General features: G+C 44.2%; 1 protein-coding gene across 1 annotated transcript; it reads right to left on the reverse strand.

Moving 5' to 3' along the window:
* PSMB2 (proteasome 20S subunit beta 2) lies at positions 1-26,754 on the reverse strand. Its single transcript, XM_082232159.1, has 6 exons — positions 26,557-26,754; positions 22,227-22,349; positions 20,758-20,828; positions 4,586-4,748; positions 1,351-1,400; positions 1-225 (listed from the first exon to the last, which is right to left on the reverse strand). The coding sequence occupies exons 1-6, from the start codon at positions 26,645-26,647 to the stop codon at positions 118-120; spliced, it is 606 nt and encodes a 201-aa protein (XP_082088285.1). The 5' UTR covers positions 26,648-26,754; the 3' UTR covers positions 1-117.
* Positions 26,755-26,842: the final 88 nt, after the last annotated feature.

The following is a 26,842-nucleotide window of genomic DNA, read 5'->3' on the forward strand; positions in this document are numbered from 1 at the left end:
TTATAACAGAAGATCTTTATTTGTATTTGCAAAAGTGCAGTAAATGAACTCTGGATTTCAAACAAGTAAAAAAACAAAAAAAGCCAAATGGAGGCAGGAAGAGGAAAGTTTGGGCATTTAGGCCTCTGCTGTCAAGAGTGGTATATTAGTCACATCGTGGATGCCATCTTTATCGATGAATCGAGCATTGAATGAAGGCAAGTTCAGGATGAAGCGTTTCTGAAGCTGTGGGAAACAAGAGTCGTGTTTACGTTAAATGTTTTTAGAAAGTCACCTAAATGTTTGCAAGAACTCTCAGCAGCCCAGCACTGTCTCATTTTCTCTGCGTGAGCAGCTGGCAATAACAAGCACCCAACTAAGAAATCCAAAAAGTTTGAGCAAAATGTTCCCTGTGAAAGTTTACCCCTATTCTTAGGGAGCTATCATCTATTGTGGGGGGAGGTAGAAGGCAGGCAGAGATCTACTGTTAGATCACCATGTGATTTGCAACAGATTGCAAGGGTTTTTGACTTCCAATAGTTAAAGCATTAACAAGTAAATAAATAGACATTTTATTACCATAAATTTGTATTTAGGACCATTAACCCAGAAGGAAGGCAATATCACACGAACGTCCTCACTCTCAAGAAGAAGGGGCAAACAACAGACTTCAGAATAATGGCTCCTGTCCCCATCTTCTCTCCTTTCCCTCAGCCACTCAGGCAAACAACGTCTCAAAACTGTCCATTCTCAACCCTTACATGAATGTCACCCGAACGGATTTTTTTTTGCTGGGGGGGTTGGGATCCATGCCATTGCTCACCTTACACTAATCACCTATCTCTTAGCTTCAGTGCTCCTCACCTGTAAATTATGGGTACTAGTTGCCTGACTTTGTGCATCTCTTACGTCAAAAGCTGCATGTTAGAATCAATGATCTATATAGTAACTCTAACACAGATCTGTCGCCCCTGGAAGGTTGTTCAGAAGGAAATGTGGCCCTCAGGCTGAAAAAAGTTTTCTTCCTCTAATTTAAAGTAAGGATGATACCATTAAATGTATGAATTGGACAAAAAGCTAAACCTCCCCAAAAGGGGCAGAAGGATGGGTTATCAATATTAATTGTGGAAGAACCAGAAATTTAAAATGTCAACATGAAGTAAACTAAGATGGTTGGGGTGGGGAGAGCAAGGAATGCTTATTCTCCACTAACCAATTTCACATCTGGCTGCTCTGTATTTATTTCCCCTTGTGGCAAGAATAATTTTTTTAGCGGGAGAGATGTAGCAGGAGAAGGAAGGGGGAGAGTTAAATCACTGGCCAAACAAAGGCAACCAAACATTAGTCTCCTGGGCAAGGCAGGTCACTCACCTCCTCGAGACATTTCTTGAGAACCTCCAATGCTTCTTCACGGGTGATACCTGCAGGAGGAAAAGAGAGCACCACAGACAGCTTTAATTAGCCGCCAAGTCTCCTGGCCTCCTAAAAATCTCTCTGATGAAGTCCGAACAGCTTTTCAGTTGTGCACAAAGGAACGAAAGGCTCTTTCCCAGCTCTGAGAAAACTCGTTCCACATGTATGAAGGATCACCTGTGGCCCAGCTCCCTTGCCCAACGAGCCGTCCAAAATCGATTTGTTCCACCCTAACGGGAAGCCGGGCAGAATCCTGCCTCCCACGGCCAGGGGCTCAGGCGCTGGAAGAGCTGGGCCACCTCAGCCTTCTTGAGCTTATTACCACATTAAATCAGCTCCATCTGTCCACAGCCGGTTGCAAATCACTCAAAGGAGTGTGTGTGTATGTGTAGAGGGAGGGGGGGTCAGGAGGGCTGGGCTTTAAGTGCTACGTTCCCTGTTGGGTACTGATTTTTAACAATGGAAATGGCACGTGTGAGAAGTGCCCCAGCTCTTCTCACACATTAGAAGAAATGGTTTGCCCATGCTTTTGGGTGGGGTGGGCGGGAAAGAGACAGCAAACTGTCAACATGTTAGGCTGGGGGGACATAATTCTGCTGCCACCAATCATGGGGGGTAAGTGGAAGGAGACCCGTTTAAAATGAAATTTTAAGGAAGCAGAGAATCAAAAGGCAGAATTTGCACACTTCCTGCTTCTTCAAGGTTGGTCTCCAATCAACAGCTGGTCACAAATATTATTTATTAAATTTGTACCCCACCCTTCTTCCCAAAGGAGCCCAAGGTGGCAAACATCAACATATTAAGACAAGGCAATTTAAAATAAAATAAAAACATATTTTAAAAATCTAAAACATGTAGTGCATCTAAAAACATAAAAATATTAGCAAATATTTTCAAAGTTTGTCAGAATTTCCATTTTGCCCTCTAAAGTTTGAATACAAAGCTGCCTCTGCTGTCAGAGGAAGGAAGTAATTGTCAGTTGCTGGGAACTGCAGAGGGGAGAGTTGCTGTTACAATCATGTCCCGCTTGCAGGCTTCCCTTAAAGGCATCTGGCTGGCCGTTGTAAGGACTGGATGCTGGAGCAGACAGGCCTTTGGGCTTGATCCCACAGGGCTCTTATCATCTTCAGATTCAGATCTACAGCATGAATGCAAAATTCTAACTCAAAGTTTTGGAATTAGAGTGCATTAAACTTTGTGGCACTGTGGTCTAAACCACTGAGCCTAGGGCTTGCCGATCAGGTCGGTGGTTTGAATCCCCGTGACGGGGTGAGCTCCCGGTACTCAGTCCCTGCTCCTGCCAACCTAGCAGTTCGAAAGCACGGCAAAGTGCAAGTAGATAAACAGGTACCGCTCCAGCAGGAAGGTGAACGCCGTTTCCGTGCACTGCTCTGGTTCGCCAGAAGTGGCTTAGTCATGCTGGCCACATGACCCAGAAGCTGTATGCCGGCTCCCTTGACCAATAAAGGGAGATGAGTGCCGCAACCCCAGAGTCGGTAACCACTGGACCTAATGGTCAGGGGTCCCTTTACCTTTACCTTTAAACTTGGTGCCTTTACAGGCATCGGCTATGTAACAACTGTCCACTCTCACACACATTCTACGCTACTGCAGGTTAATGACTAGCTAAATGGCCATTCTCTTTACCACTTCAGATGTTGCAGAGATCAATGACAATGATCTCCAGGGCAATCTGTTGGTCTTCAGTGCTGTGCAATTGGTTTTGTTTGTTTGTTTGTTTTAAATGAGAGCTTGATTTTGTTTCCTCCAGATTGATGAAAAGCTCAAGGGTACAAATGCTTTAAATGAAATAAATGAATAAAGTCTGATACTAAATACCACTGCATGTCAACCATCAAACACTATCAAATACTAAAATCAAGTGGAAATAAGAAAATATTCAACATCAAAAGTCGTAGTAAAGTGGTGTTAAGTTGGGGGAGCAAATTAGCATCAGAACCACTCAAATTCTATTAACTGCCAAGGAGGAGATACTGAAACCCTCATCAAAAGATTGTATGTGTTTGTGCATCCGCACACTAATCACAGAAGTACCTGATATCTGGATATTAGAAAATCTGAGCTTCTAGCCCTCATGCAGTTTGGAAATGAATACTGGTAGCATCCACAGAAGACTGAAAAGCCAGGGAGGGGGCTAGGAAAGGGTTTTGGCTGTTACGAAGATCCGACCATTGCATTTCTTCCTGCCTCCTTATCAAGACTGATCCAGAGATTTTTGGTGTTCCAGGCAAATTCCAATTTTGCCACTACCTACCCAAACAAATCTCATTGCATGCCTGATACTCAAGAGTCAACAGAAGATCCACAAAATTTCTGTAACTGAACGATCATACGTTGTTGCTGGGGTGATGCCGCAAAGGTGCCCTTGCAACACCAGTGCTGCCACAACTTACTGAGATGGCACTGGGGTGATGGCAAGGTCAGGACTGTGTGGGCACACTGGCAGCAGCACTAGACTGGCTCCTCCAAAGCTCCAGCACGGGGCTGACCTTGCTACTGCCCTGCATCTTCACCGTTAGTGGGAGCAATGCCAGTGCTAGGAGGACAGCTCTGCACTACCACTCTACTGCACCAGCTGCTCCTATCATACTGTGGCCTGATTATTTTTTTTAATACTGCAAACTGCTCTGTGACACCCATATGAAGGGTAATATTTCAGCAACAGCAACAGAAGCAGCAACAACACATCATCTCCCAGATTCTTGGACACCAGAAATCTGAACTCAGGTTACAATCTGCATTTGAGCTATGAGCTGAAAAAGCAAATAAATCTCTCTCTCCTCAGGGTGCTTCCCTAGCTAAGGCAGGCTGCCTCATTTGCCTGTACCACCAAGGATGGCCATGCTGCGATTGATGAGGTACCCATTATAGTGTGGGGGAATGGGTTAAATCCAGACTAACTTAGTTGTTCCTTATTCCTATTGATATCTGAAGGGGCCTCAAGTTTGTCATAACTAATTTTTCATATTGACTGTATTGATTATAAAGCTGTTGTCTCCAATGGTATTTTGTGATATGACCAAACGGTGTTTGATTATATGGTACGTAACTTGCTGCATCTTATATTGGGTACACAGTTTTGTGAAAGCTACGCCCTAAAAGGCAGCCTAGAAATACAACCATGGGTGGGTATACTGTCAACCCCAATAATTTATGATTTTGATGTGCTTACCTGGTCTATAGTAGCGATCAAGGATACTGAGCGTCAGGAAAGCCCCATAACCGTGGGCTGCAAAGGGAGCTTTAGCCAAAGAGGCCAGGTAATCCATGTAGTAAAGGGCAGGCCCATCTTGCTCATCAAAGCCTGCCAGCAGGAGGTTGACATGATAAGGAGTCTGTAAAAGAAGCAAAAGAAGCTGTTAGGACACTGATCTGGATATCATAGAATGACTTCTCAATATTCTGCATTTTTTCAAAGCAGGAAAGAGATAATCAAGAGAGTGCCACAAAGGGCTAACTATATTGTGACCAAACTGTGTTTATATTATTCAACTCTCTGCAGTCATCAGACCAAACATTAATGAATGTGCACTAGTCATTGGTTTTAGTTTCTTGAAAAAATAACAATACACAATGAAGTATAAGGATGACTACATTAGCTAAGTAGGCTGTGTCAAGTGTAAAATCACAGGCAAAAGAGTTGCAAACACCACAGCGTCTTATTCACTTGCTCCCCCCACAGAATGCAACCATAATATTTTCTGTTGTACATTATTTAAAAACTAAGGCATTAAGTAATACAAAACTATTAAATCAAACAAATAAAATCAAGGACAAGACCTCCGCCGACAACCACAAACTGCTGTTGAGCTGTCACAGAGAACGTTTGTGGGCCCCACCCACCACAAATTGTCCAAGTCAGTTCTTAAGTACCGTCTTAAGACAAAATTGGAGCAGTAGACAGAGATATATAAAATAAAAGGGATCAATTTAATTGCTTTAGAATTCAGGAACAGAGCAGGCAAGTAATAATGATTCAGGATTTTCCTATTCAAACTGTGATTTTATTCTGTGTTCCACCTTGTGATATATATGAAAGCATGGTTTATAAATATTCAAATAAATATATAAAGTTGAGGGAAAGAATGACTGGGATTCACTTCCAATATGACAAATCACAGCTTTTGATTGTTCTGTTCTAGTTCTGGTTCCCACTCTGCACACTACCAGATGGATGCTTTTAAAAGTATAAGGAAAGAAACCTCCATACAAGCAAAGGAATTTTTTTAAAAAAGAACATGGAAGAATGTCAGAAGGGTTTCCGAGATTGCAAGTTGCTCCCCAGCTCCAGCAACATTGATTTAATTAGCCCATGTTAACACCCCTTATTTACGCCTAAGCATGTTGCACATGCAGAAGCTGGCAAATCAAAGCTACCTTGTAATTGGAGAGTCGGGTTCCGGGCCACAAACGTGGCTTCTAAACACCGACTTCTACCCGAGTCTGTGTCAGATGTCAAAGCATACATGCATAAATGATGTGCAAACTAATTAGACCCGGACAGCTGTGCAGCACTTTTCCTGGGAATGCTTTTTTGACACAGGCAACTGCAGAAGACATTTCAAGACCCTTGCCTTAAAAAGTCATATTCTCTCTTCCCTTTTTTTTGGGGGGGGGGCTGTAAGTGTATGCAGGGGAACCACACACTGCAAGAGAGAGATCAGTCACTGAATGTAGTGGCATCACACTCCAAATATAAGCTCAATTTACCCAAGGTCCTGCTATTAGGCTGTCTGCTTTTCCACGCACCCAATGTTAAGGCACAAATCCGTCAGTCACTCCTGAATGACAAACAACACCTTCAAGAAAACTTAACTTGCTGCCATGTAAAGTTAGTTGCTACGGACACAAGAAGAGCACTGATTGATGAGGCACATGGCCAATCTAGTCCAGCATCCTGTTCTCATGGGGGTTAACTGGATGCCTGTGGGAAGCCTGAAAGCATGACCTGAGCACAACATTGTCCCCCAGCAACTGATGTTCAGAGGGAGACTGCCTTAAACAGTAGATGGAATGCAATACACAGCAATTATGACTAGTAGACACTGATATCCTCCATGAATTTGCCTCATCCTCTTTTAAAACCATCCAAGAACAGGAGGGTGGGGGGCATCTCCAGGTCATAATGTGTCATACACTTGACTGTAGTTCCAACCTTTCTCCTCAAAGGTTCTGTTCAGGTCGCACATAAAGCTCTCTTCTGCACCAGTGGTGCCCAAAGTCTTTCAAAGAGCAAAATCAGCATGCTGTCTTTATAAAATGGGAAGGAAACACACCACTTCATTTATCCAGAAACGAAGCACAGATAAATAGAAGCAGTTTCGTCAAGGATCCAACAAGCACAAAGTACTGAGACACTGAGACAGGGCAACTGGTAACATCTCTGTATGATTTGACACCACAGCCAAGCCTCCCTTTCCTGGGTGTGGAGGAGGAACTGTGGTATGATCTTTGACTCATTTGGTACGCACAATGACCCTGTGAGATGGGCCCAGCCAAGACCACAGTTGTTCCAGCAAGTGTTGTGACGGAGAATGAATTTGAACGTACATTAAATACAGTCGTCACCTATCTATGGGCACCTCAAACAAAACATTCCAAGGCTCACGTGGATTTCAGACTCAAGGTAGGCAACCTGTTGTGGATGACAACTCCCATCACCACATCAGCTACCCCCGTTGCACTCTCCCCCACAATAAAACATTGGGTTTTTTTGCTTCTTTTCTAAAAGTACACTTCAGAAAGTTCAGCTTAAGGGAAGGCTGGTTAAGACGAGTCAAACAAGAGTGCATAAAAAGCAACAACAATGCCAACTTGGGGAGTGGGATTCTTGCCTCTCTACTGCTGGATTTAAAATAACTGCAGTGATTAGGAAGAGCGTGAAATCCTTCAGAATTTACAGCTGAAGGGAAGCGTGGTGACAACCACACCAAAACGCGCGCACACACACACAACACAAAATCAGCAATGAGAGGTTGGGGCGGGAGTGGCGGTGTGACATCTGGCGGAAGCCAAAGTCGCCATGGAGGGGAGGGGGACGCAGTGGGCGCGAGGAAGGCATCCTACTAAGCGTGGACAACGAGAGAGGAACTGACAGCCTCTCTTTGGACCCAGGCCAGGCAGTGCCACCTATAATTAAATGTATCATCGTACGGAGCAGCACTTTAACGGGGAAGTGTTTAAATGCCTGCCTGCGGGTGGAGGGAGAGAAGCTTTCATTCTGTGCACAAACACAGCAGTCTTTGCATTCCCAGAAGGTGAGGGGAGGGGGGCGGCAACGAGAGGATCAAGAAACCTTGTTCTGCGTCATGTAAAATTGCAGCATTATGTCCTAGAGCTCCTTTGGCCCTTGGAAGCACCCTTCTGGTTTGAGGCCAGGAGCCCCACAGCAGCCTGGTGCGCAATGCCGTGGACTTTAGTTTCCCTATGCTCAAAGCGGGAACTGGACTCAGTTGAGGAACCCTGCATTTTGAGGTGAGGTGAGATGAAGTGTTCGCTTTGTGGTGGCCCACTGGTACATGCAAAGGCATCAAGTAACTGCACACGCTGAAGAAGGCAACAGTGTCCTGTGACCAACAGCGGCCAGCCAGGCACCTCCATGTTCTATGAGCCTCCAGAGGCAAGAGCCCTTCCCTTCGACTTGCCCTCCAGCCAACTGGCTTTCAAAGCTACAAAGCCTCCAATCTGGAGGTGCAGATAAGCTGTCATGGGACAAGCACAGGGTGAAATGCATCCCTCAGGATTCATGGAGTTGTATCTTATGCTAGCTTTACTCAGAGTAGACCTGCTGAAGCTAATGGACATTACTAAGTTAGGTCTAAGTTAATGTCAATGGGTCTCCTCTGCTGCGGGAGACTGATCAAATCCAGTAGAGTTTAGTTTCTCTGTCTGGTTCTTGAGACCCTCTCAGGTTCATACCCCTAAACCATTCTGCTTTGCAACCTCCATTAGCTTGACTGGAAATGGGTCCTTGAAATTTTGATGCCTCTTGCTTGCCTGGATGGAGTCCAGGGAGGACTGTGTGAGCTTGTATAGTAACTAGCCCACTGTATAAAATTTATGTTTGTTGCTCCACTCACTTTTGCCTCTGCCCCCCCCCCCCCGGGCCAATGGCAAGGTAAACAGCAGGCTGAAAACAGTTCCTTACCCCACTTCACTCCTCTGAGCTTGTAGTGGGAAGAAACAATTGTGGTTTGTTTCACTCCCAACAAACTGATTTGTAGCCAAGGCTTATTCTTGGCTTACTGATTATGGTTAGTCATGAGATGCTAGTTGGGCCACGGTAGGGTAATGAAATGTAACATGATGCACACTGCAGCAAAAATTCCCAATTTCACATATATAAACATTGACAGGGTTTAAAGTAGCAACTAATCTGAAAACTGATTTGGAGGTCATGGTGGATAGCTCAACAGAAAATATGGAGTGTCAGTCCTTTAATTTGAATGTCACATTTTTCTTCACTTATAAAAGAGAGCTACATTTGGATCCCTTCCAATTGGGATTCAGGCCTCATCATGGGACTTAAACTGCCTTGGTTGCGCTGGTTGATGATCTCCAGTGGGCTAGGGACAAAGGGGAGAGCTGTTTCTCTCAGTTCAGCTGGATCTCTCATTGGCTTTTGATACCATCGACCATAACATCCTTCTGGACCCTCTAGAGGGGCTGGGAGCTGGGGGCACTGTCAAACAGTGGTTCCGCTCCTTCCTCCTGGGCCGTGTTCAGAAAGTGGTGGGGGGGATGAGTGTTCAGACCCCTGGGCTCTCACTTGTGGGGTGCCTCAGGGTTCTGTCCTCTCCCCCATGCTTTTCAACATCTACATGCAGCTGCTGGGAGAGATCATCAGGGGGTTTGAGAGAGATCATCAATACGCAGATGATACCAAGCTCTACCTCTTTCAAATCAAAGAAGATTTAGATCTCTTTGTATCTCATCATTGACAGACCTACCCTCCACAAATATGTTTAACTCCCTTTTAAATGTGCAACCACATCCTGTGGCAGTGAATTCTGGACTATAAGGAAGAGCTGTGGAAAACTACCTCCCTTTTACCATGCCAGAACCTTTAAGCCCAGGGTGGGGAACCTTTCACAGCCTGAGGGCCACATTTCCTCCTGGGCAACCTTACGAGGGCCACCCAGTGGTGGGCGGGACCAGAGGCAAAAGTCAGCAGAGTAACAAGTATAAATGCTATCTTTGTATAGTAGCCAACACACCCCTCTCTATCCTCCATTTAGACAAGCAACAGGTGTTATCAGGGTTCAAGGACACATTCCAGCTAGGCAAGAAGAAAGACAGGGTATAATGCAGGGCCAGGGAAAAGTGCAGCCTGGGACAGTTGCAGGCGGCAGACAAAGAGGCCTGGAGGGCTGCCTTTGGCCCGAGGCCGGAAGTCCCATTCCCTTCCTGCATCTGACCAATTTCACCGGATGACCCTAAATTGTAGAATGAGAGAGGGTGAAACCATTTTTTGTCCATAGCACACATTGCCTCTCTCATGCCCTTCGTTTTAATCATTTCTCTCATTTTTTCTTTCAAACTAAAAAAAAAAGCCACAAACACTTTGGATTTTCCTTGCTGGGAATGCGCTCCAATCTGCCGAACGTTCCCACTCCCTGGCATCAGCTCCAGATTGCTCTCTGTTCTTCTCATTAGAGCAGCAGTTGCCCGCTGTAATTAAAACCACTTCCAAATTTAATGACTTAAGCAGCAACATGACACAGATGCCTTATTATACCAGATAGTTAACACAGTATTCATTTTCCCAGCCAATTTCACTTGCTAATCTAAAACATTGCCACTACCTTATAATCAAGGTGCTGCAAGGGGGCACGCAGTGGTGCCGTCAGGGCAGGACTTTGGGGCAGATGTCCAGCCCCCCCCCCACTCAGTAGAATGAGCAGGAGGGTTCCCCAAATGCAGCAGGGCTGGCTTACCATATTTTGAAGTAATACACACTACGATCTAAAGTGGGGCCCCCCCATAAGACCATTAAGTCCAGGTTTAAGGATACCTCAAACTTTTCCCAAATGGGTTCTCCCAAACACCTGTTTGCCCCATCCAAACCATGGGCAGCCGATGTCATGTTCACAGTGCAGTAACACAACCACAGGACCCAGCAGCACCGTGGGTTGTGTTATAATGGCAGGCTCATCGCAGTGTAGCCTTGGTCAGGTGGTGGTGGTGTTTTTAAATAGGTTCCTACTCCCAAAGCTTAATGTTCTATTCAACAGCTTCATATTATTCAGCAGCAGGAACATGAGAAGCTGCCACATACAGAGTCATATCATTAATCCTAGCTCAGTATTGTCTACATCCGTGGTTCTCAAAGGGTGTGGCACACTACAATGGTGAGGTAGGAAAGTGTGGCAGGAAGATTCAAGGACAAAGAAACATTTAAACATTTCAGTGTAGTGTAGTATAGTATCTATATATATATTTGCAGAATATGAATATTTTGGGAACAATTCATGTTTGCATGTAACTGCTTTGCTTTATACCTTCTGGATGTCCAGTGAGCATATTATAAAGTATTTGATTTTTATCAGTATTCATCACAAGATCTCAGGGAGGTTCACAAAACAGAAATACAAGGTAAAAAGCACAAACAAACAAGGTAAAAGCACAAATGGTTAAAACAGAAACAACAAAATAATAACCCCCCTCACAAACACATTTAAAAAGCCATAGAATATTAATCAGCCAAAGGTCTGGTTGAAGAGGAATGTTTTTGCATGGCACCTAAAAATTTATACTGAAGGTACCAGACAATCTTCCTCATAGTAGATGTGTTCTATGTTATAAATCAAGCACTGCTAGTTGTTGTTTATTTCTGTTTCCCAAGGTATTTCTTGCCAATTAAAAAAAATGGTGTGGCACAAGCAAATTTTTATTCTAAAAGTGTGGCCCAGAGAAAAAGGTTTGAGAACCACTGGTCTACAATCAAGGGTGGGGAATCTGTGGTCCTCCAGATGTTGCTGGACTACAACTCCCATCATGCTCTCGGGGCCGACAGGCATTGAAATCCAACATCTGGAGGGCTCCACGTTTCCCCACCCTTCTCCATCTACACTGAAAGACAGCAGTTCTTCAGGGTTTCAAACAGGAGTCTTTCTAGTCGTACCTGATCCTAGGACGCCTGCCGGCAAAGCAGCCGTTTTACCGCTGAGCTGCGGCCCCTCCCGATTTCCCAACCTCTGCGCGCAGCTTTGCTTCTTGGCAAACTCAACCCTGCAGGGCCAAAATGGCTCCAGGTTTCACAGAACAAAAGCAGCTGTGTTCATATTTTTAAATATTAGTGCGTGTTTTTTAAAGGAGCGCTCAACTGAGCCCAACCTAGGAGACAAATTCTAACCCAGCCCCCAAATTTGGTGATTTTATGCCTGCAGGAATTGGAAGCGCAACATGTGCCTCCCCCTCCCCAAGAGGCAAACACTGCTAGGGTTTAAACAGCCCCACGTCATCAGAGACCCCATATCTTGTGGGGCCCATCTCTTTCGACTTGTGCACAAAGGGAGAAAATAGGACATTGCCCTTCTGACTGCTGAGCCCTGAGGGCAAACGTTTGTGAGCCCATTTTAAAATGTCTTCTGATTAGAATCACACGATTAGAGAGGGGTCTGGTCAGCAGCAGGAAAAAGGGGGGAAGGGGAGAACAGGGTGTCATTGATCCATGGCAGCTAGCAGAGCCAGCAATCCCAATGGATGGAATAGGCCTGCCCACCCAGAACAGGCCACTGCTCTTTCACCCTAGAGAGTCAGATGTGTGCATACTCTGTGTGTGTGTGCACACTATAACAGCGTTTATACAAACCTTTCCCACTGTTGTTTCAGAGAGCTTTTTGGCACACAGCGCCACTATATGATTATTTGGATCAAGAATTGTAGAGATGGAAGGGACCCCAAGGGTCATCTAGTCCAATCCCCTGTAATGCAGGAATCACAACTAGATCATACATGACAGGTAGCCCTCCAACCTCTGCTTAAAACTTCTAAGAAAGGAGAATCCACCACCTCTTGTGGGAGTCTGTTCAATTGTTGAACAGCTCTTACTTTCGGAATGTTTAGTCGGAATATCCTTTCTTGCAGCAATTTTCTGCTTGGGGGGGTCATATTTGTTTGATTAAAACTTTGTTTTATCCATTTGCAACTGCTGTTTAATAATAATAATAATAATAATAATAATAATAATACCCCGCCCATCTGGCTGGGTTTCCCCAGCCACTCTGGGCAGCTCCCAACAGAATTAAAAGCACAATAAACCACCAAACATTAAAAACTTCCCTAAACAGGGTTGCCTTCAGATGTCTTCTAAAGTCAGACAGTTGTTTATTTCCTTGACATCTGATGGGAGGGCATTCCACTGGGCGGGCGCTGCTACCGAGAAGGCCCTCTGCATGTAGAGGTGATAAGATGGAAGCAAGCAAGCAAGCACTTCCTAACTACAAGAGGAAATGGCTACAAAAACTGTTTGCCACTCCATACAGAAAGAACAGAATAGGAAAAGCAGCCCAGAAATGAAAGCACGTTCCTCAAAGTGACCAAGAGATGCTCGCTCTGATGCCAAGAGCTGCAGAGACCCATTGTAAGACTGTTTGCCTTTCATGCAAAAGAAGGGTAGGGAAATAATTCAGAAAGCAAGGAGTCACCCCACCCCCCTTACCCCCCTGCCCGAAGTGGCACAACCACGGTGTCAAAGTGCACTGTTTGCTGGAAGGCACTGCCATCTGCAAGAGCGCAACATTTCATCTCCGGTAAATAAACACATCTGCTTCTGCCAGTGTCCTCCCTGCTGTGTGGCCCATCTGGAGCAGGTAAGCTGGGAGGCAAGCGTGGGCACGGAGGGAGAGGAACAGGCAGGATCAGGCCTCAAGGGACCTGGCACGCAGAGGAAGGAGGCAGAGTCCCGCCCTGTCGCATCCTGCTACCCCCTCTTCGCCAAGTGGCATGTTAAATTGCCCTCGTTAGTGAGGATGCTCCAAGCCAGTGTCACCTGGGCCATCTGTTCCAAAGGTCACATGACCTTGCAGAGCAATGCAAGAAGGGAACACTCAGTAACCAAGACAGTTTGGGAAAGAAAACCCAGTAATTGCGGTGTATGTTTCTTTCTCTCAAGGAGTCCATTACAGGCTGGTAAGGGAAAACTAGAAATCCATATACAGTGGTACCTCGGTTACAAACTTAATTCGTTCCGGAGGTCCATTCTTAACCCAAACCAGTTGTTAACCTGAGGCACGCTTTTCCTAATGGGGCCTCCCGCCACCACGTGACTTCTGTTCTCATCCTGGGGCAAAGTTCTCAACCTGAGGCACTACTTCCGGGGTAGTGGAGTTTGTAACCCGAAGCATTTGTAACCTGAGGTACCACTGTGTGTGTGTGTGTGTGTGTGTGCGCACACACACACACACACAGACACACACGGAACTAGCCCAAAAAGCATTCCCTATTTTAGAGATATTTGAGATTTTGACCAGCTTCGGCCCATCTGAAGCTGATACAGGCTCGTCTTATCTTGAGCCCAAACAGAGTAATCCACACAGCAGAAGGATAAGCAGTATGTGCCACATTCTTAACTTTATTTCCACTCTATGCTGAGAGAATACAAACATGCATCTTGCCTCTGTGAGAGCAGAGAAGCAACTGTCTCTCTAACAAAGAAACCGAGAGAACAGTGAAAAACAGGAAACCAGTGTACGTCACATCCAGTCTCCCATTCCCGTGGGAATCCAACAGTAACTCTGACTGTGGAAGGCAAAACAATGTCTTGTGACTGCATTTGCTGCTCAGTGAGGGAAATAGAAACCAACAACACACACACACACAAAGGGAACTAGCCCAAAAAGCATTCCCTATTTTAACCTGCTATACTCAATATCCAAATATGCTATTATTTTGCAACCTGGTTTTCTACAGACTGGTGCAGACAATATCACACCATGTCAACCAGGATTAGCTGCTCGTTCAAGAGCCAGGAGGTTGCCCAGTATGGTGGGGAAGGATGGGAGAAAGACTAGTCAACTGACCAGCCAAATACTGTCAAAATAAAAGTCACGCATTAATTCAAGTATTAACCTTGTAAAACTATAACACAGACAAAGATCTACATAGAAGTGTAACACTGGAAGATACAATGGACAAAAATAGTGATGAAACAATGAAATAAAACACTATTAAAGGTAAAGGTACCCCTGCCCGAACGGGCCAGTCTTGACAGACTCTGGGGTTTGTGCGCCCATCTCACATCTATTGGCCGGGGGCCAGCGCTGTCCGCAGACACTTCCGGGTCACGTGGCCAGCGTGACAACGCTGCTCTGGCGAGCCAGAGCCGCACACGGAACGCCGTTTACCTTCCCGCTGGTAAGCGGTACCTATTTATCTACTTGCCCCCGGGGGTGCTTTCGAACTGCTAGGTGGGCAGGCGCTGGGACCGAGCAGCGGGAGCGCACCCCGCCGCGGGGATTCGAACCGCCGACCTTTCGATCGGCAAGCCCTAGGCGCTGAGGCTTTAGCCCACAGCGCCACCCGCGTCCCTTTAAAAACACTATTATAAACCATCATATACACCCAACAATGCTATGTACATTTAAACACACATCAACAATATTCAAGAGACTGAGTGGCTTTGGGGGCTTTTATTGAGAACCCCCAAAACAACACATCTAATTGAAGGGAGACAGCAGTGAAAGTTGCAGCCATCCCAAGGCCCAGTGCTGACACACTAGTGAAGCCATGGAATGGCAGTCACAAGTGGTCTTTGCATTCACATGCTCCCTTCTCACCACATGCACTCCATTTGCCCCCCCCCCCCAGGTTTGAGCAAACTGTCTCGAAACCAGAAATGGAGTTCTAACCTGGTTGGCCTAAACTCGAGAAAGTGCATGACCCTGACACAGTGCAGACAGCCACACCATGGTTTCCCCTGGTGGTATGAGTCAGGCGAGGGTTCAGGGCAGTGCCCAGCAGCCTGGAGTGCTGGGAAGCAAGAAGGCCCCACTGTTTCCTTTGTGAGTAGAGACACAAGAAAAGGCAGCCTCCCACATAAGAATATCTCACCATAGTCACAATATTATACAACCAATTGACAAGGTGTCCCACCAGGGCCCTAAGAACGGAAGAAAAGCCCGCTGGGTCATTTCAGTGGTCCCTCGAGCCCAGCACCCTGTTCTCATGAGCAGAACCTGAAATCAAGAACACGCTGTCCTCCTGCCATTTCCAGCAAATGGTATTTAGAGGTGACACCGAGGAATAACATAGCCGTCCAGGCTAGTAGCTATTGATAGCCTTCTCCTCCATGAATTTTCTAGTCCTCTTTTATAGCCACCCAAGTTGGTGGCCATCATTACCTCACGTGGGAGTGATTGCCATAGTTTAACTATGAACCATGTCTTGTCTTTCATGAACCTTTCAATATTCAGCTTCATCTGGAGTCCATGAGTTCTAGTGGCATGAAAAAATTCTCTGCCTACTTTCCCTATACCATGCATAGTCTTTTCCATCATGTCCCCTCTTCGTAACCTTTTCTCTAAACTAAAAAGCCCCCAATGCTGCAACCTTTCGTCCATCCCCATCATCATTCTGGTTCTTCTTTTACTGAACCCTTTCCAACTCTACAATATCCTTTTTCAGGTCAGACCAGAATTGTACACAGTATTCCAACTGCATCTGCACCATAGATTGGTATGATGGCATTAGGATAGCAACATGTTTTCTTTTCTTTTAGAGATGCATCGGGTGCCATTTGATGGCCAGGAAACAGATGAAGGAGATAACAAGCAGAAGCGATAGGAGGAGGGAACTGCGTTCATGTTCCTGTGCTGGAAAAGACAGCTGAGGAAGGAGAACTTTCTTCAGTTTCTTGCAAAAGGACCATGAAAAGCTCAGTAATGGAATTAGGGGGAGAGGGAGAGAGAGAGAATGCGCACATGTGCACACACAGTTCAGCTTCATATGATATTTACTCAAAGCTTCATGTTCGGTTTTGAAAAAAGCACTTGTTTGGCTCAGCACATCAAACAGCTTTGCTCCATTAATCTTTCTCGCAAAACAATTTAAACAGAATCTGCACATTTGCATGAGAAGTGAAGTCCTTATCAGTAGGTTGTTTTTTTAAAGGGCTTAATTCCTTTCTGCTGTCTGCGGCTGCTTGAGAGAAAAACAATTCTTCACTCTGGAAACTGAAAAAGTTAACACCACGACCGTTGCAAAGAACTGCCTATCACAAGTCTGTCCAACTTGCAATTCTCAAAGCCAAATGCAGTGAGTCTCCTGGAGTTGGCTTCTTAAGTAGGACTGGAGGATGGGAAGGCACTTGGCAGGAGACAATTCATAATTTATGTGTGTGTGTTACATTTGGCTCACTAGATTACAAATTGTGCAGACCTGGCCTATTAACCAGTATTTTGTTATAGTCTATCAATCTCATCAACTCAATCTGGGTCAAGGCTCTTGCTTGTCAGGATGGAAGGTGGAGCCTTGCATGGAGTGCTTGTAGAAACTGATTTCGACATGCCTGAACATCGCCTACTGAACAAAGATAAAAGCAACATTTTTTGCTCCACCCACTTTTGTCTCTGGCTCTGCCCACCAATGGTATGCGGCCCCCAGGAGTTTGCCTATAAGCATTATGGTATAATACTTAGTCTGATCCAGCATCTGAGTCCCAAGTTCTGAAAGGGAAGGTTCTGAACATTCATGCCATTCCATAGTTAACACTGAGAACACCCCAGCTAAACCAATAACATCTGGCTGCTATAAAGCCTCTAGCTGCAGAATGAAATCAAGGGATCTCAGGCACATTGGGCTGTATGTAGCCAATGTTAGTCCTGCTTGGAGTAGATCCATTGAAATTAATGGACATGGGTAACTCAGACCCATTACTTGAAATGGGTCTACTCTGAGTGGGAAATCCACAACCCACTGAAGTTACAAGACTTCAAGTACAGTAAGCTGGAATAAACAGAACACAGTCAAATCCAGCAACAGTGTTCCTACTTACTAGTTGACGTTCAAGCTGTTATAATTAATATATAAAGCCCTTAACAGCTTAGAACCAGTTTACAGTGGTACCTCGGGTTACATACGCCTCAGGTTACAGACTCCGCTAACCCAGAAATAGTACCCCGGGTTAAGAACTTTGCTTCAGAATGAGAACAGAAGTTGTGCGGCGGCGGTGCGGCAGCAGGCCCCATTAGCTAAAGTGGTACCTCAGGTTAAGAACAGTTTCAGGTTAAGAACGGACCTCCAGAATGAATTAAGTTCTTAACCCGAGGTACCACTGTACTTGCAGATTACCTTACCCCATTTGTGCCCACTAGACCACTGTGATCTGTGGAAGTGGCGTTGTTACAGTTCCAGAAAATGCTCACACCGCAATAAGAAATGAATCTTTTATCATGGCAGCACCTACACTCTGGAACTCTCTGCCTTTGCTGTATTCTTTTTGGCACCTGTTTAGGCAAGTCTATACTGACAAGTTGTAGTACGCCTACCTTATTTTTTAACGACAACAACAATTTTATTTGTACCCCACCTATCTGGGTTTTTAGCTACTGTTGATTCTAAAACTTTCAGATGTTTTGAAATACCTGTTTTTAACTGTATTCTATCAAGAGTTTTAATATTTTATTTTATATATTTTAAAGTTTTTTCCAAGTGATATAGAAATTTTGTTGAATAAATAATGTTCGTGGTAGATGTAATTCTGTTATCTTCATGTTTCTACAGTCACAAATATGGTTTCAGCTCTTGCAAGGCACCTTTTTGTGAAATGCCTTTGCCCCATAGCAAAAAGATACCAAAGCCAGTTTGGAGAACACTCGGTTATTAACTGCTTGCTGCTACCCCAACAACCACCATGGTGAAAAAAGCAGCTGTCTGTTTCTAAAGAAGAGGCTGGTCACATGCAATCTCCATTTTTATGTGGTGCGTTCTGCCCTGCAGCACTCAGTCATGAGTAGGCACATGCCTGCATTTTTACGTTTTTAAAGCAAAGAACAAATGTCATATCAGAAAGACCTGGAGAAGAAATACTGCAATGATAAAGAGCTGCAACAGAAGAAAAAAGGAAAACAGGAATGATTTCTTTGCTTTTCTGTGGAGGCCTGATTAACCTTAATGCTCATTGGCTCACAGCAGGTGTAGAGTAGGAGCTACAAGTCAGGAAGGTCTGAATCATACCCCTGCTATCATCTCACTAGGCAGGCTTAAGATAACCACTGCCTGAACATCGCATCTGTATTATGAGTATACTACTGTGCTACCTTACAGGGCTGTTGTGAAAATGTACAAGGTGGTGGTGATGATGATGATGATTAATTTCATTTATGAATTGTGTCCTATACTATTACAATACAACAGTGTAAGAAGGTTGCATATATAAACAATTTTAAACACTGCATATGTAAAACAGTTTAAAACAACAGAAGCACACACATAAAATCAATTCAAATGTAATATAGATACCAAGCAGCTGTGTTCAGATGTCACAACAAACTGAGCACAAGGAAAGGAAAGTATCATAGTTAGGAACAAATCAAGTTTCCCTTGTTTGGAGCATGGCTTGTTGAGACGTTTAGATGTAGCCCACTGCATGTTAAGAGCTTTGAAAATTAAACGCATTGTATAAATACTAAGTATAATGCAGTTTAATGTAAACTCTGGAGTACAGCCCTTCCTCTATTACCCTTGGCACAGGGTTTCAAATTTAGTTTAGTTTAGTAATGGGGGTCCAAGCAGCCTCCCTTTGGGAAGCTTTCACATATGACACCAAATAAACATTTTGGCACTTGTGTTTGCAAATATGTAGCACACTGGTCTTCAGCTGGCAGGTTGGGTTGAGGCCTGATCCAAGGTGGGTCACAACAGAACCACTACCACCATGCATATAAAAGGCAAAGGATTAAGATATGGATCCCCAAATGCATATTTGGTTAACAAGTGGGTCATAGCACATAAATGAGGAGAAAGGTTATTTTCAATTAAAATATATCACTCAATACCATAACCATTTAAGAACCATTTGAAATGGCACATGATTTCCCATCCCTGTGAAGCAACAAAGACACAGCAATGCCTGCTACCCGTTCCCAACCACCACCTTCACTAAAAGGTAAACCCAGCACTCAAAAATTCCTCTTAGGAATTCCTATTAATAGTCATTACAAAAACATCAGGAGAGGTTAGTTGATTTTTTTAAAAAATATACATTCAAATATCCTGATTATATTCGCCTTATTCCCTGGTTCATTGCCTGTATGGCAGTGGCATGTTCAGGGCCGTGCTATCAGATTGGCTCCCAACTTTGCATCTGCTTTTCCCAGAACAACTGTATGTACTATGTGACATTTTCTGTAAGGGAAAGTCAACATGCAAGCGTGGTCCCACTGCATAGCTGACAGGGTGGATTTGATTTAAATCCAATCGATTTAAATCACTAGTCAGTAAGACTTGATTTAAATCTCTTTTTTTTTACAGAAAGACTCATACTTGCTGGTATAATCTTAATATTTACAACCAGATGAAGGTTTCATTTTTGGAATAATAAATTTTCAGAGTAGTTTTTACAGTTATATCAAAAATTACTGATTGGTTATACTATTAGAAATACATTGACAGATAATTATGAAATTATTGTGAGGTTTAATAAGTTAACTGTTTATATTTGGACAACTTTTCTGCTGTACTTTATTGGAAGGAGAGAAATTATCATTTCCTTAATAACAATTTAAACAATTTATTTAACTAAAACAACAACATTATAGCATATGTATCCATGTTTGTTAACTGATGTGGTTAAATGATTAAAAAAACCACACCTTAGACTGAGTTTTAGCACACATGAAAAACTTAAAACAAATCCTCATTTCCTTTGGACTATAATGTAACTTAAATACAAAACTATCTTTAGAAAAGATTTTTCCTCCAAAAGCATTTTATTTTAAAAACCCAATTTAAATAAAAGAAATCTGACTTTATTATTATTTTTTTTTTTTAAACCATTGATTTTTATCCACCCCGATAGATGACATGCCACTGCCCTACAATTAATACTGTACATGAGCAGCGTTCACAAATCTGGCACTGCCAATAGAATTGAGGCAACTATGCTTGCCACTTTGAAATCATTATTTAACAAAATCAATGGACCAGAGCTTAAGTTTGCAGAAGGAAAATCTCCACCACTCTGAACATGGGGCAGGGGCTGCTGGTGGAGAGGAGTGATGCCCAACCTTGTTGTGGACGATTCTCCCCTTTTCCAGAAGCCCCCATGACCCATCGCACACTGAAAGGTCAAGGGGAGCTCCTGAACAGAGAGAAAGCACAACTTCTGAAAGCTGCCTTACTTACCCTACTCCGCAGATAGTCAGCCAGATTTCGGCGTGTGAAATTGGCAGCTGCAGTCGGAGACAATTCATACCCTGTTAAGAAAAGGAAATAATCATCTACTATATATTTTGACAATCTGTTTGCTGTTCATTTGGACACCTCTTGAGATATCATAGAGGTTTTCAGCCGTTTGGATGCAAGTGGAAGAAATTTTGAATCAAGATGGCAAACTGAACTTTTCAAAACTACACCAATTTTAACCGCTGATTTCAAAGCTGCACTGATATTTTGATTTCTTGGAATTCCTAAGCGCCAGGTACAAGGCTGCTAATAAACAGAAGGTGAGTGGAAATTCATTCTAGGAGAATACCTAACGTGTACAGCAACATCTTCAGCTGGCTTGCAAAGAAAAGAACAATAATGGAGCGGGGGGGGGCGGGGCGGGAATCACTGAACAAATACTTCAAGTGGAGCAATGATACCCCAACAACAAGCAGGACCAGAAGCCTTCCTCAACAGATGAGTTGGGGCAGAGAATGTCAGCAGCCTTGTCACCTGGGCATCTAATGTTACTTCCTTTCCAGGTCTATGGAGGGAGAGAACAGCTAGAATTGTAGATAGAAGGGACCCAAAGGGCCATCTTGTCCAACCCTCCGCAATGCAGGAATCACAGCTTGCATGCAGCAACTTCTAGACAGTTGCTGGTTTCAGGTGAAATTGAATTATATAATGGCACATTCCGCTTTTGTGCAATTGTAGTTGATTAGGAGGTCTGTGATCACACAGATAGAAGTGAGGAAGCATGGGCACCAAGGGTATATGGAAGACATGACTTAATCCAAGGATGCAGAATTATCTAGTACCACTCTGTTAGGTCTCTTCCTACACCAAACTGTGATTGGGTGGATAGGAAATCAATATTTTGAATGAATCCTCAAGTAAAAAAACTCCCTCCCCTTACAAAATGTGTGTATTTATCCTACTCTTTTCTATTCTTGAAGTACTAGTCTCCTAAGGACAGAGAGTTTGCTTGCTCTTTGAATACAGATGGGAAAAATTAACTATAGGATCCCACCCCAAACCTTGACCTTGAAGTAATACACCCCAGTTATGCTATTGTTCCGGATGTGCAGACTGACTCTTAAGAGTCGAAAAGAACTGCAAGCATGTAAATTTCCCCCAAAGTTGGCAGAAGTGCTCTGTAGACTCTCAGCAGTGTCATTCATGAGAAGTGGGGAAAGAAGACTGCTAGAGTGACAGATTTGAGACATGGAGGGCAGGGGGCACAGATCCATTCTCTGCAACTGAGCCAAATCAAGGTGCGTGCCAAATCTGGGGTGAGAGTGAGTTATCAGCCTGGATCTAACATAATCATAAGTCTTGTGGTTTTGTCTGAAGTGTTTAGAAAGCATACAGCTTACCAATGCAGAATCCTAGACTTCTTTATTCTACTCTATACATTCAGTGGCACAGCACCACACAGTACTCACCATTCCTCATCTTGTAGAGCTGGACATTTTTCTGGATATACTCTGCAAACTGGACAGTGTCCCCAGCCTCCCCAACACATAGAAGCAAGATTTTCTCACTCATCTTGAACATCTTATCATGATCTAAATCAAGAGGATGGAGGAAAAACACACCAGTCAGAAATAAGGACAAGCTACAGTGAAGTGTTTCATTTTGAGAGACAGAGTGAGAGCAAAATGAGCAGAGGGCTATTTTCCCCTGCATGGGCGAAGTTTAAACATTAGTAACTTATTGAATGAACAAGACTTGCACACTTGTGGATTAATTACAGAATCAGATCTGAAGAACTTAAATAAGTATTTTTTATCTTTAAACAGCCATCCATCCCAATATTTTCATAATATAAATGTTTACAATTACTAGATCCATCAGTGACAGACAGATGATTAATTCGTTGGCAGCAGTAAAAAAACTGATAAGGAAAAGAAGTCTGAAAGCACTAGTAGGGTTTAGGAAGTGCTGAAAGTCATGGGGAGGGAGAGGGGTAGAAAGTCATGAAAATCATTGAGATGCACTTTCCTCTGGAAATAAAATTTTGGAAAAATAAGTGGTTTTTTTAAAAGAAAAAGACTTTACTATTACTACAACCAATCAGAGGAAGAATGCTTTTATATGCCACTAATGGTTCTGCAATCTCATCTTATCCTCAGCCTGCATTAACTAGATGATAGATAAATGTATTAAATTAATTTCCCAGAAGCCCCTTGTGTCTTTGGGAAAAGCAACATTCTATGTATTTAGGATCCCCTCCACAGAACAGTCTAAATCTCCGTATCAGAACCTCTCCATCATTTGCTGTTTACTGCTAAATAATCTTCCCTGGAGGACATGTTTAAGAGTTTCTGATACGTTCCATCCTTTAACAGGATTAGCAGAGTATTTTGCAGCTGTTAAAATAATTTAAACACACACACACACACACAGAGAGAGAGAGAGAGAGAGAGAGGAGAGAGAGAGACTTCTGCACATGGGAGTTTAGAAACACTAACTGCAGAGATTTTTCCTGGGATCTGAATGGGAAAGCTAACAAAATGCCAAGAGAGTCTTTGTCACCAGTTCTCAAAAGCAAAAGGTGGCAAAGGCTCAATGTGGTGCCCTCCAGATGCGTTGGGCTATAAGCCCCATCAGCCTCAGCCAGTACAGCTGGCCTGATGGGAGTTGTGGTTCAAGACATCTGAAGAGTGCCAGGTTGGCAAAGGCTGCTCTGCATAATGCACTAACAAGGAATGTTGCCCATCGGGCTACTGAGGTACAAACAAATCACTCCAGCATTCGAAATTCACTGAGTCCAAGGAGGGTGGACCTCCTGAAAAAAACCCTTGACTTCTGAGCATGCTCAGTGGCCACTGAATGCTGGCTGACAGGGTTGGGGTTTTTTTAGAATGGGGGTATACAGTAATTGAAAACAAGGGGGAGAGTTTTGTAGCACTTTATATGGGAAGCTGAAATCTTGAAAAGAAGCACTACACAATGCAACATTTGGTGGCAGGTTCCACCTGCAACAATAAACGAAATCTATAGAAGAGTGGGAAACTGCAAAACTCCAGATGTTGCGGGACTTATCATCTCTAACCATTGGGCCATGCTGGCTGGGGCTGATGGGAGTTGACCTAGAGCACTGGTAACCAACTTTTGGGTTGAGACTTACAAGTGATGAGTTTTCCAATAATCAATAAATTAAAAAACACACACCAATTGCCATAAAAGTGTGGTGCTCTGATTCTAAGTAGTATGTTACATTAGTTTTATATGCTATATAACTCTCAAAAAAAGTTTTTCCAATAGCTAAATGTAGCTGGAAGTACTGAAATAATATGGGAAAAAATGATAAAGTGCACTTAGTACAGTTTAAAATGGTGCATTAAAACAAATTCAAGGCTTTACTTGGAACAGCAACTCAATAGCACACACTCCCCTTACATTATTTAAACGTTGGGGTGAGGGAAATGAAAGTCCTACAAGCTATTAACATACCTATTTTACCACACTTGAATTGCTGCACGTAGTATTGTATTCATTCCAGTTGCTCAATTTAACTTGCATCACATTAATTGCACTGCAGATGGATAGAGCAATCTAAACCCCTGATCTGTCATGCGCAGGAGGTTTGAATGAGACAGTGTCCCTCTGCCCAGCCTTGCTGCCCTGCTGATGAGAAGCACCACAGTGCACCTGGTGAAGCAGCTGTAGTCAGTGGACACCCCCAAAATGGCGTGTTTTGGGGACAGCATAGAAATAGCTGGATCCTGAGCTGCTGAGCTTCTTTCTTGCACGAGCCCTGGAGCTGGTACAGAAAAGAGGCATTTTTTATGCCCTCTCCCCTTTTAACATGAACACCAGGACTGTGGATATAGTAGTGGTGGCCATCCCACTTCATCAAGCCCTGCCACTGCAGGCCAGGCATTTGGACTGCCCTCTCATTTTATGAAACTATGCATTTCTGAATAAAATATACAGGAAAATAAGGCATTAGAATTTTTTCTACCCTTTATCACTAGCTTTAATTGAATATGATATACAGCAATTTCATCACTTCTGTTTTCTATTTTATTCAGGGCTCGTTTATAGAAAGAGAACGACCAAATGCAAAGGAGGTCATGGCTCCTACGTCTTTTAATAGTTGTGAAGAAGGAATTCTGATAAATGCATGTTTGCTCATCTTCACCATTACAAACTGTTCCATCAACACTTCTATGCAACAGTTCAAGTTAACAGAGCCCACTTAACCCCACTTTGGACATGGACAGCCTATGGGCATTTAAATAAGAAATGGATCTCATGTTGTACGATGCAGTTAAAGTTTGGCGTAAGTGTCAGTGGATTTTTCTGTGGCAAGACAGCTCAACTCTGGTGCTCAACAAATATTTTTCAACTCAAAATCCATTCATTTTAAGTAGAAATATAGGAAGCTGCCTTACGCCGAGCTGGACCACTGGGCCATCTGACACAGCACTGTCTCCCAGGAGCTCACTAGGGTATGAGATGGAACCTGCAAACTTCTACATGCAGAGCCCATCCTCTGTCACTGAGTTAAAGCCCTTGCATGTCTTTTGCACAAGCTTATGGCTGGTGGGGGGGGGGAAGTGGATCCTGGAAGTCCATCCCAATCTAACTGCTAGGAATATAGGAAGCAAGATCAGCCAAGTTGCGTTTCTAGCCCAGTACTGTCTGACAGGAGCTCTCCAAGAGAAAGGAACATTCCCACCACCCACTACATAGACCTTATATTGAACGTTGGATCTTCTGCATGCAAAGCATGTGCTCTTCCACTGAGCTATGCCCATTCCCATGAAATAATACAGGAAGAAAAGGAGCTGCTTTATACCTAGACCCACAACCACAACTATGACCCAGTTGTGACTTTCCGGGATTTCCAAGACCCCTCCTGCATACCCATCTATATTCTGCGGAGATGTTTTTTTATCACCCTTCTCCTTAAAGTGAAGATTGCAAAAACCGACCCTGGTACTCCCTGCCATAGCTGTCAACTTTTCCCTTTTCTTGTGAGGAATCCTATTCAGAATAAGGGAATTTCCCTTTAAAAAAGGGAAACGTTGACAGCCATGCTCCCTGCACAGAAAGACGTGCTCTGGTACTGAACTGCACTCCCTCCCCTAAGTTGTGGAATCATCTCCACACCGAAGTGGCCTGGGATCTTCATTACACAGCTTTCGAGAAGCCGCACCTCTTCACCTTGGGGTGCCCACCCTATTATTGCAACTATCATCTGTTTCAAACTATTTGCAATGCTGTAGCCCACCTTGGGGCCTTATGGCGAAGGAAACCGAAATACAGTGGTACCTCGGGTTAAGTACTTAATTTGTTCCAGAGGTCTGTTCTTAACCTGAAACTGTTCTTAACCTGAAGCACCACTTTAGCTAATGGGGCTTCCTGCTGCTGCTGCGCTGCCGGAGCACGATTTCTGTTCTCAACCTGAAGCAAAGTTCTTAATCCGAGGTACTATTTCTGGGTTAGCGGAGCCTGTAACCTGAAGCGTCTGTAACCTGAGGTACCACTGTATAACTACCGGGTTGGAATGCAGGTCCTGCGTGGAAAGTTAACTGCTACTAGGCCAAATCCCACCGATTCCACCAACGGGAACTTGAATGAGACTAACTTAGCCTGGATTCAGTTTCATTTTCGAAGAAGCGGAGACGTCAGGGATAGATCTCACCAACACTACGCGTGCGAAGCAAGCGCTCGGCCCGCTGACCGCCCCCCGCCCGCTCTGACAGGCCCCTGCCCTCACTTTTCTCAACCCACCCCCCCCCCCGCTTCCCAGGGACTGACCGCGCTTCATCTGGACGACGCTGGAGGCGGCGATGGTGTCGGCGGCCACCAGCACGAAGTCGGGCCCTTGAATGCCGATGAGGTACTCCATCGGGCCCGGCCGGCAGCGACTAAAGCAGGAGCGGGCAACTGAACTTAGGCTGCCGAAGGGAGAGAGCGCGGAACAGTGACACAGCGAGACGACGGAAAAAGAGCCGGCGCGCCGGGGCGCAGGGAAATGACGTCTGCGGGGTGGTTTTTGAAGCTTCTCGCGAGAAACGGGTGCCTCTAGGCATTCAAGACTCTA

The sequence above is a fragment of the Podarcis vaucheri genome (genome assembly GCF_965113315.1).
Source record: "Podarcis vaucheri genome assembly, chromosome: 7".
NCBI classification, from domain to species: domain Eukaryota; kingdom Metazoa; phylum Chordata; class Lepidosauria; order Squamata; family Lacertidae; genus Podarcis; species Podarcis vaucheri.